The sequence below is a fragment of the Alosa sapidissima genome, chromosome 13, assembly GCF_018492685.1.
Source record: "Alosa sapidissima isolate fAloSap1 chromosome 13, fAloSap1.pri, whole genome shotgun sequence".
NCBI lineage: Eukaryota > Metazoa > Chordata > Actinopteri > Clupeiformes > Clupeidae > Alosa > Alosa sapidissima.
In genome coordinates this window covers 25,366,935-25,383,732 of record NC_055969.1, presented here as the reverse complement: position 1 = coordinate 25,383,732, position 16,798 = coordinate 25,366,935, and the positions used below count along the sequence as shown (strand labels likewise).

Here is a 16,798-nt window from a genome sequence, read left to right as displayed (position 1 = left end):
CAACAATAATGCACAATTTGTGGTCGCAGGTGCAAGCACACCTCATGTTGTACCCATGTTGGCGAAATGAATGAGCAGTCTGTGATATATCATAGGTCATTAACATTAATTTAAAATGTTTGCTCACATCAAGAGAGTCTCAAACTATATTTTTAAAACCACAAATGAAATCAGTATATGTGAGCCAGTCTGACAAAATGAGTCACAAGTTGCACATTCTAATTTTAAGATACAGGCTGATTACGGCATAAACCAATGAACATAATTTTTTCTTTTTTGGTGTTATATGAAGGAAGAGTCATTCAAAATTAATTTCCAAAAGTTTTATAGTCTAGACAAGAATGTAAAGTTACAAAAAATATTATTCCAGGTGGCAAATCCTACCTGTACCTGCCTGTAACCTGCAACTTCAAACATGATTTTCTCACAGTTTTTCAATTGGAAAAAGATGGCAGGAGGCCATTATTCAAAATGCTGTATCTTGATAACAATCCAAGATATGACTTTGACCAGGATATCGTTTTAAAGCTCATGATGCCCTCAGTCCATTGACACCAAAATCTCAATTTAGAATTTTGGGTCACTGTGACTCATTGTCAGGTCACATATGTTTTGTAGTCAGATAGTTGCCAGCAAGCACACGGTCACTGATCAAATAGATAAAATAGAAAAAAGAGAGAAAAATGAATTGTCCTGCCACAGTTAGATTTTAATAGTTTACAGTTCCATAACACATTTTAGAACAGTGCTGTCATGGCAAATGGAGAGTCAGGCATATAATTTTAGAATCTGGACATCCATATCTGTTATAGTTACACACATGTACTATTTTGTTTAATAATACTTTGTAGTAATAATGCACATTGTTAAATATAGTTTCTGCAAGCAGTCTTGTCTGTAAATAACTCTTGATATAAATGCACTTAAGAAATTGGGCAAAAGGCAAAGTATTGTATTTATAACAGTGCTATTTCAGTAAATAGAAAAACATAGAACACTTAACATACATGAAGACAAAAATACGACGGAACCACATTGGTCTGTTTGCTGCATTCTGCCTTGTCACTACAATTAGCACCCAAATAGGATTCTTTCATATATACGCAACAACAATGTGAAAAAGACCCAAGGGAGCAGTTTGCAATTCTTATGGTAGGTTATTGATATTTGAGCTGAACAGCCAAAGTGATTACACCACTCCCTTCTGTGCTCCAGCATCAAGGGTTGGATTGGCTGGAGTAGAGTATGGGTACGTCCTAAAGCCTAGAACATGCTCTATGTGGAGCCCATTTGCCGATTGTTAAGTCAGACAAGGCTGTCCGAAAGTCAAACGTTTATCCCTTGTACTGTAGTAGACTGACAAGGACTCTGACAACGATGTTACTAGCAAGAATGGTACTATTGAGGTTCATTCCATACTTGTGGACACAACCCATGACTCCTGCCTAGCCACTTAGTTTATTATTTACAGAGCCAGAACTGAGTCCAAAGACTAGACTTTCGAGTACAGACACAGAAGTGACCGTTTGAAGACAGCGAAGAGCAGTTCCCTGAATTTGACAGCATGACGGATAAGAACAGTGGTCTACGCCTCTCAGTATAAAATACAGTATATGTCAACGGAGCATAACATTGTAATAAGACACATACATGAATATGGAAGATGCTCAAGGCTACACTAAGGTATTCCGCTTTCTCTCTCCTGCAGGACCTCCTAAATCACAGTACAACCCCAGATAAGACAGAGTTGGGACATTGTGTAAAATGCCAATAAAAACAGAATGTGATAATCTACAAATTAAGTAAACCCACATTTAGCTGCAAAAAGGACATAGACAACATTGCTAGAGTTTTGAGAATGAAATGTTGTCCCATTCTTGCCCAATATAGGATTTATAGGATAACAGTCTGGGGTCTTCTTAATACTGTTTTTTCATTATTCTTATCATTTTCATCATTTGCCCACACTGGTTTTACAGAGTGATAAATACCTACACATCTTTACTTCTGAGAGACTCAGTGTCCCTGGGATGCTCCTTTCATACCAAATCATTGTGCCAGTTAACTTCATCAGTTGTGAAATGTTCAACCTTTTGTTGTCTTTATCATTACACACAACTTTTCCAGCATTTTGTTGGCCCGTCCCAACTTTTTTTGAAACGAAGAACGCGCATATGCTTATATTTTCCATGAAATAGTCAAATTTGTCATTTTTAACATTTGATATGTTGTCTACGTCCTCTTTGCAGCTAAATATAGGTTTACTTGGTTTGTAGATTATCACATTCTGTTTTTTATTTTCACAACATTCAAACTTTTTCTGATTGGGGGGGGGGGGGGGGTTGACCACTGGTCAGTCCACATCCGCCCCAGAGCTACATGGAATCAGCAGGGTCAAAGGATCCGGCGATGACGAAGTTAGTGGGCCCGCCGGCGTGGCCGCTCATGGAGTGGCTGGCCTGCTGGCTGAGGTTGTTACAGATGAGCACCAGCTGATTGCTCTGCGCCTCGGACAGCGAGCTGCAGCTCTGGTACACGCTGAAGTTGGTCCTGCGGCCCGGGATGTTGCCCTTCTCGCACATGGTCTTCACCATCTTGGCCAGCTTGTTCTTGCCCAGTGCCTGGCAGTTGAACCAGTGCAGCGCGGCCAGGTTCACCACGGGCTTGATGGACAAGTAGAAGGGTGCGTCCTCGTAGAACATGGCCTGGGGCCGCCGCTGGGCGTACTCCTTGTAGTCCTGCACGGGGCACGTCTGGGCGTCCTGCGGTGTGGCATAGATGCGGCACTCGGTGCCCGAACGTCGCGTCTTGGCATTGACGTCGCTCAGGTCCTGGTACGTCCACTCTAGGCACTCAAGGCCCGACTCGGAAGTGATCAGCCGGATGTCGCCCCACTTCAGTGCGGAGCTGTGGAAGCCCGTGCAGTGGCCGAACGCCTTGGTGTTGTTGAGCCACACCAGGTTGAGCAGCCCCTCGGGGTTGTAGCGGCTCAGGAGACCCCTCTTCCTGAGCAGCAGCTCGTCCGCTACGGTCAGCTTCATGGACTTGTGTGGCTTGTTTCCCTTACCCTTGAACTTGAGCTCCAGCTGCTTCTGCTTCAAGGCCTCCTGTGAGCGGCGGAACTCCTTGTCACGGGTGATGCTGTAGTGGTAGCGCTGCTCCTTCAGGTAACGCTCCAGGCCGCATTGGTAGTTGGCCAGGCTGTTGGGCTCGTACTCGGAGCCGTCCTTCTGGCGGGCGTCCACGAAGAACGAGGCCAGGTAGGCGTCCAGCTCCTGCGGTGGGATGCCGTAGATCTCGCGGGTCTCGGCGGGGTACTTGGCGATGAGGAAGTCGCGAAAGTTGCGGATGGCAGTCTGGGTGCTGCGGATGGTCTTCTCGTTCTGCTCGCGGTAGGCCTCACTATGGTCCTCCATCTCTGCGGGAAAACAAAAGCAAAAAGATGCTTTCTTTCTCCATTGTGATGACTTCAGGAATGACTAAAGGAGAACTCCCTTTAGCAGTAGTGTTATGGTAGTCACTTCTAAAGTAACAGGTACGTACTTGAAAGAAAAAGGTCAAAGGCTTTAACTGTATCTGGACGTTGGGGTGGCATTACGTCTTTTCTATGACAAATTGTATCTGACACAACAATCGGTTGTAATGAAAGCCACCGACTGATCCGGTTGATGTTGATGGTAACTAGGTTTCCAACAGAGTTGCAGGACACTATTCAAATTTGGGATTCATGTTTGTCTACCACATTGTAATCTAGCTGTCTTATTTTGTTTTAAGAACAAAATGACTCATCTTGAGACTTGCACTTTGAAAATTATTATATGAAGGCAGATATTTATGACAACACAGAGACAGGTTATGAAAACAGGCATGGTTTTGAAATAAATGTTTTATTAGTGATCTTTTGGTGGTTTTTTTGTAATTGAATTGATTCTGAGATTTACTGATGCAAATCACCACACGCAAATCAAGTCACAGAAATATCATCGTAGAGACCTCCGAGAGAGAAGAGAACTTTCAAGTGCTATATTATTCCACAGAAATCAACACAAATGTTTCAGCATATTATGGATTTTTTTAATTGACATCATTATAAGCGGGTACAGAGTAGTAGTTCCTTGATCAGAAACAATTTAGCTTACATGGTGCCTTCACAAACATACTAAAATTACACAATTTAAGATATGAATTGACAGGGAACAGGGGTTAACAGACGAAAGACACCTTACAGTATCATCCGCATGAAAGTGAGCATGCCGTTTTCTTCGAAAAAAACGAAGCAAAACTTTTTTTTTGTTGTTATTTTCTTATCAACTGAAAACCGGGGGGGGGCTACTGACACCTGAGTGGAAAGGGAAACTGCAATCCAGCACAACTAATATCCAAATCAACCATTAGTGATCACAACTATCATTCAAATGACATGAGTGTTCTGACACATGAATGTTCTGCCTATGTTCTACGAATGTTCTAGCTTATCAGTGATGGACAAGGACTGGGGAAAAAAGTTGGCAAACACATCTGGGAACGAGGTGATTAGAACATAAGGCCAAAAGAGAGAAAAAAATCAGATAAACACCCCCACAGTCACAGCCATCATTGGGAGTGAACTGCCTGTGAATTTGGGCAGTGGGGTTGGATTGAACTAAAGCAGAGATGTTCTACAGAGGGAGATTCCAATCTTCGGTTGTAAAAGCATAACAGGTAACTAGCTTAAGCTTGGGGAACATGTCCATTTAAACAAAACAGATTCCAATCTCCCAGTGGGGTCCAAGCCCCACTCCCAATAGACCTTTTTCACGGCAGCCATTTTGACATGAAACGGATCCCGCACACAGTTGCGTTCCGTCACCGCATGCCAGTGGGTGTTCCCGACAGTAGCTATGCAAATGACTTAAGGTATAACCGTAATTTGATTGGCTGGTGCCGTCTGTTGTTTGCTTATTCGTCATTTGATTGGCTGGTGCCGTCCGTCGGTGCAGCAACAGCTGAACTTTTCAACGTGAGCGACGGGACAGTTCGGCTACGGATGACGTAAGCCCATGTAAAGTGAACGGGATGTGACTCCAGCACTGCAACGCACGCAACTGTGTGCGGGAGCCGAAATAGTAGGGCAAGCAGAGGTGTGTTCAAATTTGGCAAACAGTGGCGAACGTTTGTGGTGAACATGTTTTCTTTGAACGATTTGGTGTTAACATTCCATTGTAACGGTAATTGCATTATCCCCTTCCCATCAAGCTCACGTCCAGTTCCACTTTATGTTTGCGGAGAACTACCTCCGCACACTGTTTGTGATTATTCGCCAACGTTCGCCTATGTTCGCGAATTTGAGCGGACCTCAGGTGTTACTAAATACGTCCATGTAGTCAATTTAAGTGTAGTAGAATCAGAACCTTGATTATTGTTATTAGTAACACCTGGACCTGCCAGATATGTCACATCCAAAATGGCTGCCGTGTGAAAAAGGTCATTTAGAACATCTCTGTGTAAACTGTACAGGCCTCTCATCTGCTGACGATTGGCAGGAGCTCCCCCTTGGCTTTCATGGTTTTGATCTTGGCTTTGATGCCATCGTCCATGGCCTGTCGGCAGCGGACGGCGTAGTGGGCGAGCGTCTCCTCCTTCTCGTCCCACGGGGGCAACGCGTGGAAGACTTCGGGTGCGGCCAGGCTGAGCTCGGCGATGGCCGCCGTGCGTGAAATGGTGTTGCGGTCAACGCCGATGCGGTCGAAGGCCACTTTCATGGAGACGCTGCGGCGGAACTCCTGCAGTGCGGCCATGTACCGCGCAATCACTCCCACCACGTTTTTCACTGCGGACACACACAATACATGCACTAGTATTACCACCTCATACACTCACACACACACACACCTTCCATCACAGTTGTAGTAAATTAAAATATCTCCTTGTCAGAAAAAAACACATGGTGCTATTATGAAAGCTGCCATTTTTTGAGGAAAAGTCATGCTTTAGAATTAAGGGCTTATAAAAAAACATGAAGAAAGAATAAGAAACTATATATAAGAAAACATACACCAGCATAGATAAATAGATTGATTTACATTTACATTTATTCATTTAGCCAAAGACCTTTAATAAAGACTCTGGTTTAGCGTGTAGATAGATGACCAGTCTGACTGAGTGGTATCAAGGCAGGCTGAACAGATATCTATGGTGGAGCTGTACAGTACAGAACTTACTGCGCACTCGAGTGTTCTCCCCCTCTCGACATCTCTTGGAGATCTTGATCCTCTGTCTGTCCAGGGGATGAAGCTCCACCTCCTCGAAGGAGTCGAACAGGGGAGCAGACTCAAACTGCCCGCCCCCCTCCTCAGGATAGTTGTTGATTAGCTGATGAGAGCTTCCTGGTTCCATCTGATTGGACGAATGGGGCCTCCTTTTTTCTGTAACACAACACCGTGAAGAACACACAATATGAACAGGCAGAAATGAATGACAGCCCAAAGTACAGGGGTGTACACAACATATCCCTCACTCCCAAAACACATATAAACAAATATATAGGCACAGACATACATACACACACACACACAAACACAGACCAACACTACGCACACACACGGACACACACACACACAAACACAGACCAACACTACGGACACACACACACACACGCATACTTACGCATACTCTCACACACACACACACACACACACACACACACACACACACAGAGCAACACTGCACAACCTCTGTAATGCCATTTCACTAGCCTCCACAGGAAGTGCTCACCTGGCCTCAGCTGGTCCTGCAGGAAGTCGCAGATGAGCTCGGCCTTCTTGGTGAGCTCCTGCTGCAGCAGCTCCTTGTCCTGCTTCAGGCTGCTGATGGTCTCACCCATCATCTCACTCTTGCTCTTCTCCGCCTGCAGGAGGGCCTTCAGACGCTCAATCTCAAACATCGCCGGAGACACTGCGCAGGAAAGGAGACACGCCACACGTTAGGACATTGCGTTCGGCATTTTGAAAGGTATTACAAAAGGTATTACAGAATGCTGTATAGAATGGCAGACACACAGAGAAGATAATGGAGAAATGAACTTGAACTGTACATTAAAATGGTCAAACCATTGAAATGTATTTAAAAGGGAAAAAAACACAAACTACAAATGTGTGAATATGCAACTGCAACCTCGAAACGAATGGCCAGTGTAACAACATGTGGTTTGAAGCCCATCTGACCGCTTGATAGATTATAATAATTCCCAACTGCTCTGATGTAGCATTGCTAACACAATCTGGATAGGACAGGGCCTCATTTAAATGAAGTAAAAACATCTCCAATTTTGAGGCACTGTCATATGTAAAGCTGCCTCAGCTCAGAAGATCCAGATTGAGTCTTTTTTTTTATGGAGCAGATACATATCTCTGATTGTTTAGAATACATGCATGCTTTATTACATGTCAGTACAAACAAATGTTTTTATATTTTGTTAATAACAAATTGTCAGAATGGAATTTGACTTGACTACACCTAGTATATGCATATTAACTAACTAACTGCTCTACGTAACACTGCTAAAACGACAAAACTACAGGCACTACAAAAATAGTTCCCAAAAACATGCCATCTAAAATTCAATTTGACTTGATTAGACCTAGTATAAGCATATTAACTAACTGTTCTGCGTAACATTGCTAAAACTACAAAAACAACAGTCACTATAAAAATCTAAAATAGTTTCCAAAAAACATGGCATCTAAAATGCAAGATGGTGGCAAAGAAAAGTTGGTCAGGTCCAAAATAATAATACATAAAAAGACAACATAAAATTGTCAAGGTAATTAGATCCAAGAGAGACTTAGACCCACCTGCTAACCTGCTACTACAGGGACTATGTTCCTCTCTCTCCTGTCCCTCTCTTCAACTGCACAGTTGGTCTTGGTTATTACATAATTACTTTGCTTGAACTAGCATGTACTGTATGTGTGCGTTTGAGAGAAATGTTTTGAGAAATGCATTGTGTAACCTGAACTACATGTTTACGACGACTGATCAATTCTGATTAATACCTAGAAGTGTATTAAAAAGTAATCGTGAATAATTGTAAGTAGAATTTACTTGTCATGTTACGTATTAAAATCTCCGTTTCCATGTCAACACCACAGTAGATGGCTTGCATCCTATCATTTATTATACATGCAAATACAGAAGATTAAACCCGGTTGTTTTGATCCACCATCAGACCAAAATTTCAATGAAATGAAATGATCAGAACAATCTTAAATGCAGCGCCAGTTTATTCTTCCAGAAATGTATAGCACAATTAAATATTTGAAATGTTGCTGACAGCCATTATGGTGGATCTGTCTGAGGGTCTTGAAGAATTGAGAGAGTCATTTAGATTTCCCTTTTTACTTCTCACATTAAATACATGGAATGATAAAACTGACAGACAATAAACAGAACACCTTAGTTCTACATTAATCATAGAAATGTACAGCAATGAAACTAGTTTCATATACATTCATATGAAAATAAATACTACTCTACAAACAACAATGTAACCGGCACACAAGAGATCTTAACACGTCCTACAATTAGTGTACATAGATTACACGCTGTTCCATGAAATCTCTTGAGTTTCAGATTACAGTTCTGTTTTGCATAACAGGGCACACTATCTACTTCTAGTGGTCAGTTCTGTTTTGCATAACAGGGCACACTATCTACTTCTAGTGGTCAGTTCTGTTTTGCATAACAGGGCACACTATCTACTTCTAGTGGTCAGTTCTGTGGCAAGGGTCACTTAAAATCTGTTTACGTTTCCCACAGCCCTTCTCCTTATTTGGTTCTCCCTCTTACTAAAATATGGTTATTAAAGGAACACAATGTAGGAATCCCCCCCCCCCCTTTTTTTTTTTTATCCCCCCCCCCCCCCCCACAATGGAGGACTATTTTTTCCTTTTCTTTTCTCTGTCTCTTTTTTCTTACTTTCTTTTCTTTTTTTTCATTATAATAATGATCATAAGGAGACAGTACAAAAATACATCACTCATGAAAAATAAGAAAATAATCAACAAAAACAAGGAATTCCCCTTTTAGTCAATTGTCAAACCACTGGGCACCCATTTAGTGCTGTGGGGTCAACATAGTGAGAATACCAGGCTCGCAGGGCATGGCACATCAAATGAGTATACAGATGTGCATCATACAAATCAGTTGGAAGCTGTTATTTAGAGGTAAAAAAACTACATTGTGTTGCTTTAAGTTATGGTCAGCTGCAGCAGCAGCAGCAGCAGCCCCCCCCCCCCCCCCCGCACACACACACACACACACACAGACTTTAAAAGTCGTCGGCTGAGGGCTGTAGGTCCGAGGTCCCCATCATGTAATCCTCAGGGTTAAAGAAGGTCATCTGGCCCAGCCTTCGCCGCTGGCTCATCCGCATCCTGCACTTGTTGATGCAGGCTTTCTTCAGCTTGGACGAGTCCACTGACGTCCAGCCGTCCAATGAGGAGCAGCGGAGAACATACGCTGCAAAGAGATGGAGAGTTGGTTGGTGTGATGTCATACTGAAACTAAACAAGGAGCAAAAAGGCCAAGACTTTATGAGAGGATCAACATTTTACTGAAATGAAAACACAGACCAGACAAGTTGCATCTAAAATGCAAAAACATTGTCTGTGTTTTTTTTTTCACCTCAGAGTGAATTACATATCTATCTATTATGTGAACTGCTCAATATACTTATCCATTCATTGAATCGCATTCTGAGCCATTTTTTCCGCATTTGTTTTCCCCCTTCCCAAGTACAATCATCAGAACATGGACGGTTCTACTCACTGATAATTCCATCCACAATCCTTCGATCCAGAACCTTCTTGCCTTTTGGCACTTTGCCCCTCTTCCCAAAGGCCACAGCTCCAATGAGGTCATCCTCGCTGAAGAAGTGCTCGAACAGCTGGTGGAACAGGCGCATGCAGTCCTGCCTGGACTCCTGGTGCATGGCGGCCAGGCGCACTGTGGGCAGGTACACGCCACAGCCTGTGTACAGCTCCTGCTGACCAGGCCCAGGAGAGCCATGGCCTGCCCCTCCCTGACCCACCACCTCCAGGGGGTGCTCCTCCCACATCTGCCCCAGCGACGGTGCACTGTCCTGGGGCTGATGTTGGTGTGGGTGTGGGTGTGGGTGTGGTTGTGGTGGGTGTGGTTGGTGAAGGCTACGTCGGCGAGGGCGCTTGACCCGCTGTGAGTGTTGGGCAGGCGCTCGCTCACGTAGAGTGAGGATCTTACCGATGACCGCCTGAAGGCTGTGAAGAGTGCCGGGATCTGTGTGACAGAACAATCGTAGGTATTTGAGCCACACCGAGAACTGGAAACATGAGGCAATCGGGAAAGTAAAACCACACGCTGAAATCAGGCTGCTAAGACAATGGGAAACGTTTTGAGCAATGTTGTCGGACAACATTTTTTAACCATGTTGTTCGGGCACTTTTCTTGTTCATACTGGGCAACCATTTTCTATGTGGATACCTTTAGCCATTACTAGGCAACTTGCTGTAAGTATCCAATCAAAACACTTGGAGCCGATCATGTGATTGCCCAGCAACACTGCTCAAAAAGATTCTCCATGTTTTAATCATCTTAAGGAAAGCATGGATAGGATGTTGACTCTCTAAAGCCCACCTGATCAACTCCATTCTTGACTAAACATACACTGAAAATCTATAAAACTTCTACAAGACAACTTTTTAAACTTTTTAAAAATTAAACTTTTTAAAAGAACTACTATCACCTGGCTGCCTAAATTAACCTTCATAGACAACTATAAAGCTGTTTTGACATGTGAGTGGGATGGCGTCTCACCTATACTCGAAACAAATTCTTCGAGCTGCTGTTTGCCTTGGACAGATAACTCGTTAGTGGAGTTATAGAAAAATGACATGGACCCCTCTGCTGAGCCTCTCGCCTGGGCGGAGTAACCCAAACAGCCTGCAATGAAAACAGGGCACATTTAGAGGAATGCCTGGTACTTCACTAAAGTTAACACTGATATTAACTGACTTGGTGAAATAAACAGTGAAATAAACAGTTTTTAAGGTCACTGTCTTTGTACACAGAGAGTTGTGAGGATGATTTGTAGATAAAAATACAATACAAAAGCTTCCACCTTTCCATTGGAGAAAAGACATCTCACTGGCAACACCATAAGAAATGATAATTAAGTACTCAAATTGTGACTTCAATTCATGGAAATACTATTATACAACACTTCATGAAAACCCATTAATGCATGTGATATAGCACTTAAGCAAAGCACTTAAGAAACCTTTTAAATCACTAAGATCCCAGACAAAACTTGTCACTGCCTGGGAAGGTAAATAAAAACATAACATAATCAGGTGGGTATTATACTTTTTATTTTATGAAATTAATCTAGTCAAGACAAAAGGTTTGAATTCTATATAAACATAGAAAACCTTACACCTATTACTGATACATATAATCTGTCATTCAAACTACCTGAGGCTACAATAAATTAAAACGAACAAAAAAAAAAAGAAAATCACTTTAAAACACACAAGGCTGTTTTACTAAGTACCAAATACAGGCAAACTAACCATTGTATAAACAGGCAGCATGGAACACTCCAAATTCCATCTTCTTCCATCTCTGGCAGACCTGTAAGTGGGGATCATAAACTTGTTCATGCCTTGAAATCAACAGAAACAGAACAGTATAACAACTGAACTAGGCTAGTCACTAAATTGGTCAACTAACTTTTTTCTAGTCAATGGACTTACTAACTGGCTAAGATTAGTTGAATTTTAAAATAGCAGTCTAACTTTCCACACAAAGAGAATGTTAAAAACACAAGAAGAACTCACCTGCACTGTGATAGGTTAAGATCGTCGCCGTGACAATCAAAAATGGCCTCTAGCGTTCCCTTCTCAACTGAAACGCTAAAATATACGGGCAGTAAATGCTGAGCATGAGAACGGGCCATCAGACATGAAGACAGCAGAACTGCAGCAGAGATCTAGGCACAACTCCATGCACATTTTTTCACATCAATACGCTATTATACTCTATAATGTATTAGAAATCACAAATCACAAAAATTGTGATTAAATATGGTCCTGTGAAATCTAATGGATATATGATATTATATTGTATTGTATTATATTATATTGAAATGAAAGGGTCGATGTTGACATTTGAATGGATGAGGGCTTTACCATGAGCAAAACTGATGTTGGCTATAAAATAAACATCTGTAGGAAAATGATTACATACACCAAATCTCAGAAGCAAAACCAATCCGTTATGAAGAAAAGGTCAGTTTTTTGGGCTACACTGGTCAGTATTTGGCTAAGCTGATTTAACGCATAGCCTCTTTTTATCATTTATAATTATGGCCATTGCAACCCACGTTACCAGTGGGGTTTCCGTATAGCTCTAGTCTGGGCTTCATCTGTAGAGTGCACATCCACATAGGTTTGTGAAGGCTAATATATTTTGACCATAGACTGTAAAAAATACTTGCACTGATGACCGGTGAATCGGTAATACTGGTGAAGCATGATTGGGCTGGTGAGGCCTGTAGAGTAAAGGCTCATTCACACCAAGAATGATAACGATAACAATAAATAAATATTGTTCTCGTTAATATGAATGATGACGTTCACACATAAACTACTACGATAACGACAACGATATCGTTGGGGATCACTTTCAGAGTAATTTTCAGAACGATAAAAAGCTAATAGCCAATCAGAACCCATCGAATTTTAACCGTCACATTCATTAACAAGAGACTTTGTTTATCGTTGCTCTGTGTGAACGCTTTTATCGTTATGGTGGTTATTGTTATCGTTATTGCTGTGAATAGGCCCTAAGCCTAAAATGGTGTGATGAAGCACTTGGTGAACATTAAGTATTGAAGCTCATGGAGCAACACTTTAGTGATCACCTAATGGTAAACAGACTTGATGGAATAGCACTGATTGTTAGTGTTTTGATGTTTGCTTAGTAGATGCTTTTATCCGAAGCAATTTCCTGAATGTCATCTCTGAGAGATGCTCCTAAAATCCGTATTAAAACGAATTCACAATAGTGTAGATCTTGCCTGAGAAGATTAATTTTAGATGAGTGAGTCAGACAGCAAAAGAATAGAGGCTATCTGAATACATTGTCTCCCTTGCAAAATTCCAAAAATCAACATCAAACCAACACGGTTGTCTCTTGTGTTTCTGTGTGTGTGTGTGTGTGTGCGTGCATATGTGAGTGTATGTGAGTAAGTGAATGAGTGTCAGAGAGAGAGAGAGAGAGAGAGAATATATATCAGTGAGTGAGTGTGTGTGTGTGAGAGTGAGAGAGAGAGGATATTAGAGAGAGTGAGAGAGACTGTGTTTGTGTGACTGAGTTAATTGAAAGTGACGGCTTCCTCACACCATCAAAACCTGAAGACAGCCTCATCTGGGTGATGTAGCAAATGCTGCCTCTTATTACGGGCCGACCCCTAGACCACACACGCACGCACGCACACACACACACACACACACCCCTCCTCTCTTCCCCTCCGTCAGTGTCACTGATCCTGACAGCGTGGCTATGGTTCTGCCTCACTGCCCCGATGATTGACAGCCCTCAACCCCTCTTCTGTCCCCCTCCCCACAGCCGCCACCCAGTCCTCCATCAGCCGACAGATGGGTGTAGGTCGGCAGTTGTGATGTGAGAATGGGGGGGGGGTGAGGAAGATGGGGGGAGGAGGAGGAGAAGGAGGAGGAGGAGGAAGATGGGGGAGGAGGAGGAAGATGGGGGGAGGGGGTCTCGTCTTCAGCACTGCACCGCATGATAAATGTAATACAGTCTTGACGGCACGGCGACGCTGCGGCCGACGCCTCGTAAATGTTATTAAATGAATAAATCAGAACAAAGGCTGCCACAGCACGGATGGGAGACGGCACGGCGAGATGAGGACTAATATGCGCACGGACATGACGCTGCCTGCATGGTGCTACACTGCAACATACAACATGCAATCACAGTCAGGCAGTGAGTGATATCTGAAAATGAACCTCATAAGTTCCATTTAAGAATGCAAAATGGGTCTAATTCAGCTCTATTGTGTAATGCCAAATGGGTCATTGAAATTCACATCACGCAAAAAGTAGCATTTTCTCCTAAGAGAGCAGGTTTTTAACTGCTGAGCAGCCTTGCGTGGTTCACTGCTATTGGCAGTAGTGTACCAAATGTGCTTGAACAAATATGCTTAATTAATAGACTTGCTAATCACCTTGCTTGATTTGCATGAGATTAACATAAGTGGATTGGCAGTAATGGGCATACTTTAATCTGAAAAACAAGTTACAGGTCTAGAATAGGCCTAAAATGTTTCCACAGACCAGCATTTGTTGCTAAAATGAAATTATACCATTGCTATTACTACCATTCTTATATAAAGAACTTCACAATATCAGGAAAACAAATAAAACCAACAATATATTTATAATGATTTTCTACATTACTGAGAGGTAGCTAAACTGTTTGCAGCTTACTATTTTCCTGAAATCTGGAGCTAAAGAAGAGAGGCTCCCTCTGACCCCCACCACGTTCCCTCACTGACTGCCTTTCATGGATACAAAACCATTTTCTCAAACTCAACCCAGATAAAACAGAAATTCTGCTGATTGGTCCTAAAAGCATGTTCTCCAAACCTTCCCCACTAAATCCCTTCAAAGATTGCAATACATTCAAAACTCTGCAGCCAGACTCCTCACCCATACCAAACGATCTGCAGACACACCCCCATTCTCCATCAACTTCACTGGCTATCAGTTCCGTCCCAGATTAAATACAAAGTACTACTACTCACCTTCAAAGCCCTCCACAACCTTGTTCCCTCCTACATATGCAACCTCTTGACCCCTTACACTCCCTCCCACTCACTCAGATCCTCTGACCCAAACCTCCTATCTATCCCCCGCACCAGACTCTCCACCCTGGGTGGCAGGTCCTTCAGTGCCTTGGCCCCCAAACTCTGGAACCACCCCCCCCCCCCCCCATCCTCTTTGTGACTGTCCATCTCTTCCCTTCTTCAAAGCACATCTCAAGACCTTTTTGTTTAATGATCACTTCTCCTCTACACCCAACACATAGCTCCATACACATAACTTGTTGTATTGTTATTGTTTTGTTATTGTTTGTCTGTCTGTTGTTATGCTTTCCTTCTACTATGTTAAGCGAACTTGGGTTTGAGAAAGGTGCTATATAAAATAAACGCATTATTATTATTATTACTACAGAAGAAAGTCACTGAGTAATAATAAAAAAAAAAGCTAATAGTTTCCGACTTAATCAAGAACTACACATTTAAAGCCAAGAGCAAAGAACAAAAAAAGAGAGGTATGATCGAAAGAAGAAAACATAAAATCAAATAAAATAAGCAAACAGGTGCAAGACTTTACCCGAGGCTTCCGCTCTGGAGTCAGCGTTTAAGGCTTGCCCCGTCATCAGGTCCAGCTCTGGGTTCAGCCCTCCGCCCAGGTCTCCGTACGACACTGCCGACTTGGCCAGCTCGTCCCCTGGCATCCTGTCTAGCAGTTCGCTCTTGCTGGGCAGGGATAAGGCTCCTGCTGGGGCACCCGAGCTCTGACCGGGAGCTTTGCTCTGGGCAGTGTGGGTGGGGGCACGCATGGGCCGGAGCATTGTCTGGGGGTGCGGGGAGGAGCTGCTGCCCATGGGCAAGGGAGAGACGCCCAGGGAGTCCCCGTCCACCGACGACAGTTTGTGGGAGAGAGAGGAGTGGGACGAGGGGCGGGTCAGGGAGCTCGGCCGCGGCGACTGGGAGACGACCGTGGACGAGGGGCCTCCCTCAGAGAGCATACCGGCAGCCAGCTGGGCATTTGCCACGGTGTAGTAGTCTTCCGCCGTCTCCTGCTTGATCTTCTTCAGGACGGGATCCCCCGAGCGCTCCTCTGCCTCATGCTCCCCTCCACCTCCTCCTCCTCCTCCTCCTCCGCCACCAGGGGCAGTCCTCTTGCGGAGCGCCGCGTGCTGTTGCTGGTGAGGCTCAGAGTCGCCGTCCTCATCCGTGGCGGACGACTCACAGACGATATCGAACAGGTTGCTGTTGTACTCCTCCGTGTTGTCGTCCGCTTCAGATGGCTCGCTGCAGTTGGAAAAGTCGCACGAGTCGCCCGCTTGCACGCAGTTGCTCTTGCCCTTGCCGCCGCTGCGGTCCATGAAGCGCTCCCTCTGGCTGCCCGAGCCACCCGTGGTTCCTTGCATCAGACTCTCCGCGTTGATGCTCCGGCTGTCTGGGTAACAAACGCGCTCCTTCTGGCTTGTCTTACAGGTGGCTGTCAGGGGCCAGTGGTAGGCGTGGCCCGCACTGCAACCCCAGAGCGCAGTGAGGTTGCCATGGGCACCCTCGGTGAGCAGGTGCTTGAGGCTGGGGATGAGGGTGCAGATGGTTCCGTGGCTGTGCGCCCACTTGACCAACTTGGCCAGGTTGTCGGAGGAGGTGTGCAAACAGTCTTCCATGTTGAGCTGCCTCCCCTAGTAAAAGGACACCCAAAGAGTTAATAAAGTATGATTCACGAATTGCTACTTACAGTAATGCACATGTTATAATCTAGTTTTAGATATCAATAATCAATACATTATTAAAATGAATAATGGTGTTCGATGGTCTCGTTGGTCGTTATAATAACCAAACAATATGACCTTGAACCACATGATGCTATGAGACTTTTCGTAACGTAACGATTTACCCATACTAAACCTTACAGGTGAAAAAAAAATCGAAATCGTGCAACGTTGCCACGTC

The 16,798-nt window shown here is 43.8% G+C and overlaps 1 protein-coding gene across 5 annotated transcripts; it reads right to left on the bottom strand.

Moving 5' to 3' along the window:
- Positions 1 to 795: 795 nt before the first annotated feature.
- LOC121680558 (uncharacterized protein KIAA1958) lies at positions 796 to 16,523 on the bottom strand. Of its 5 annotated transcripts, none has more exons than XM_042059965.1 (5): positions 15,435 to 16,523; positions 10,831 to 10,956; positions 9,808 to 10,293; positions 9,285 to 9,498; positions 5,859 to 5,871 (listed from the first exon to the last, which is right to left on the bottom strand). In XM_042059965.1, exons 1-4 carry the CDS (start codon positions 16,510 to 16,512, stop codon positions 9,308 to 9,310), a joined length of 1,881 nt encoding a protein of 626 aa, XP_041915899.1. In that variant the 5' UTR covers positions 16,513 to 16,523; the 3' UTR covers positions 5,859 to 5,871; positions 9,285 to 9,307. The 5 variants fall into 5 exon arrangements, with proteins under 5 accessions (XP_041915896.1, XP_041915900.1, XP_041915899.1 ...); XM_042059964.1 differs by lacking the exon at positions 5,859 to 5,871 and adding an exon at positions 6,951 to 9,247 and having other exon boundaries at positions 9,278 to 9,498; XM_042059966.1 differs by lacking the exons at positions 5,859 to 5,871; positions 9,285 to 9,498; positions 9,808 to 10,293; positions 10,831 to 10,956 and adding exons at positions 3,869 to 5,809; positions 6,201 to 6,404; positions 6,754 to 6,933.
- Positions 16,524 to 16,798: the final 275 nt, after the last annotated feature.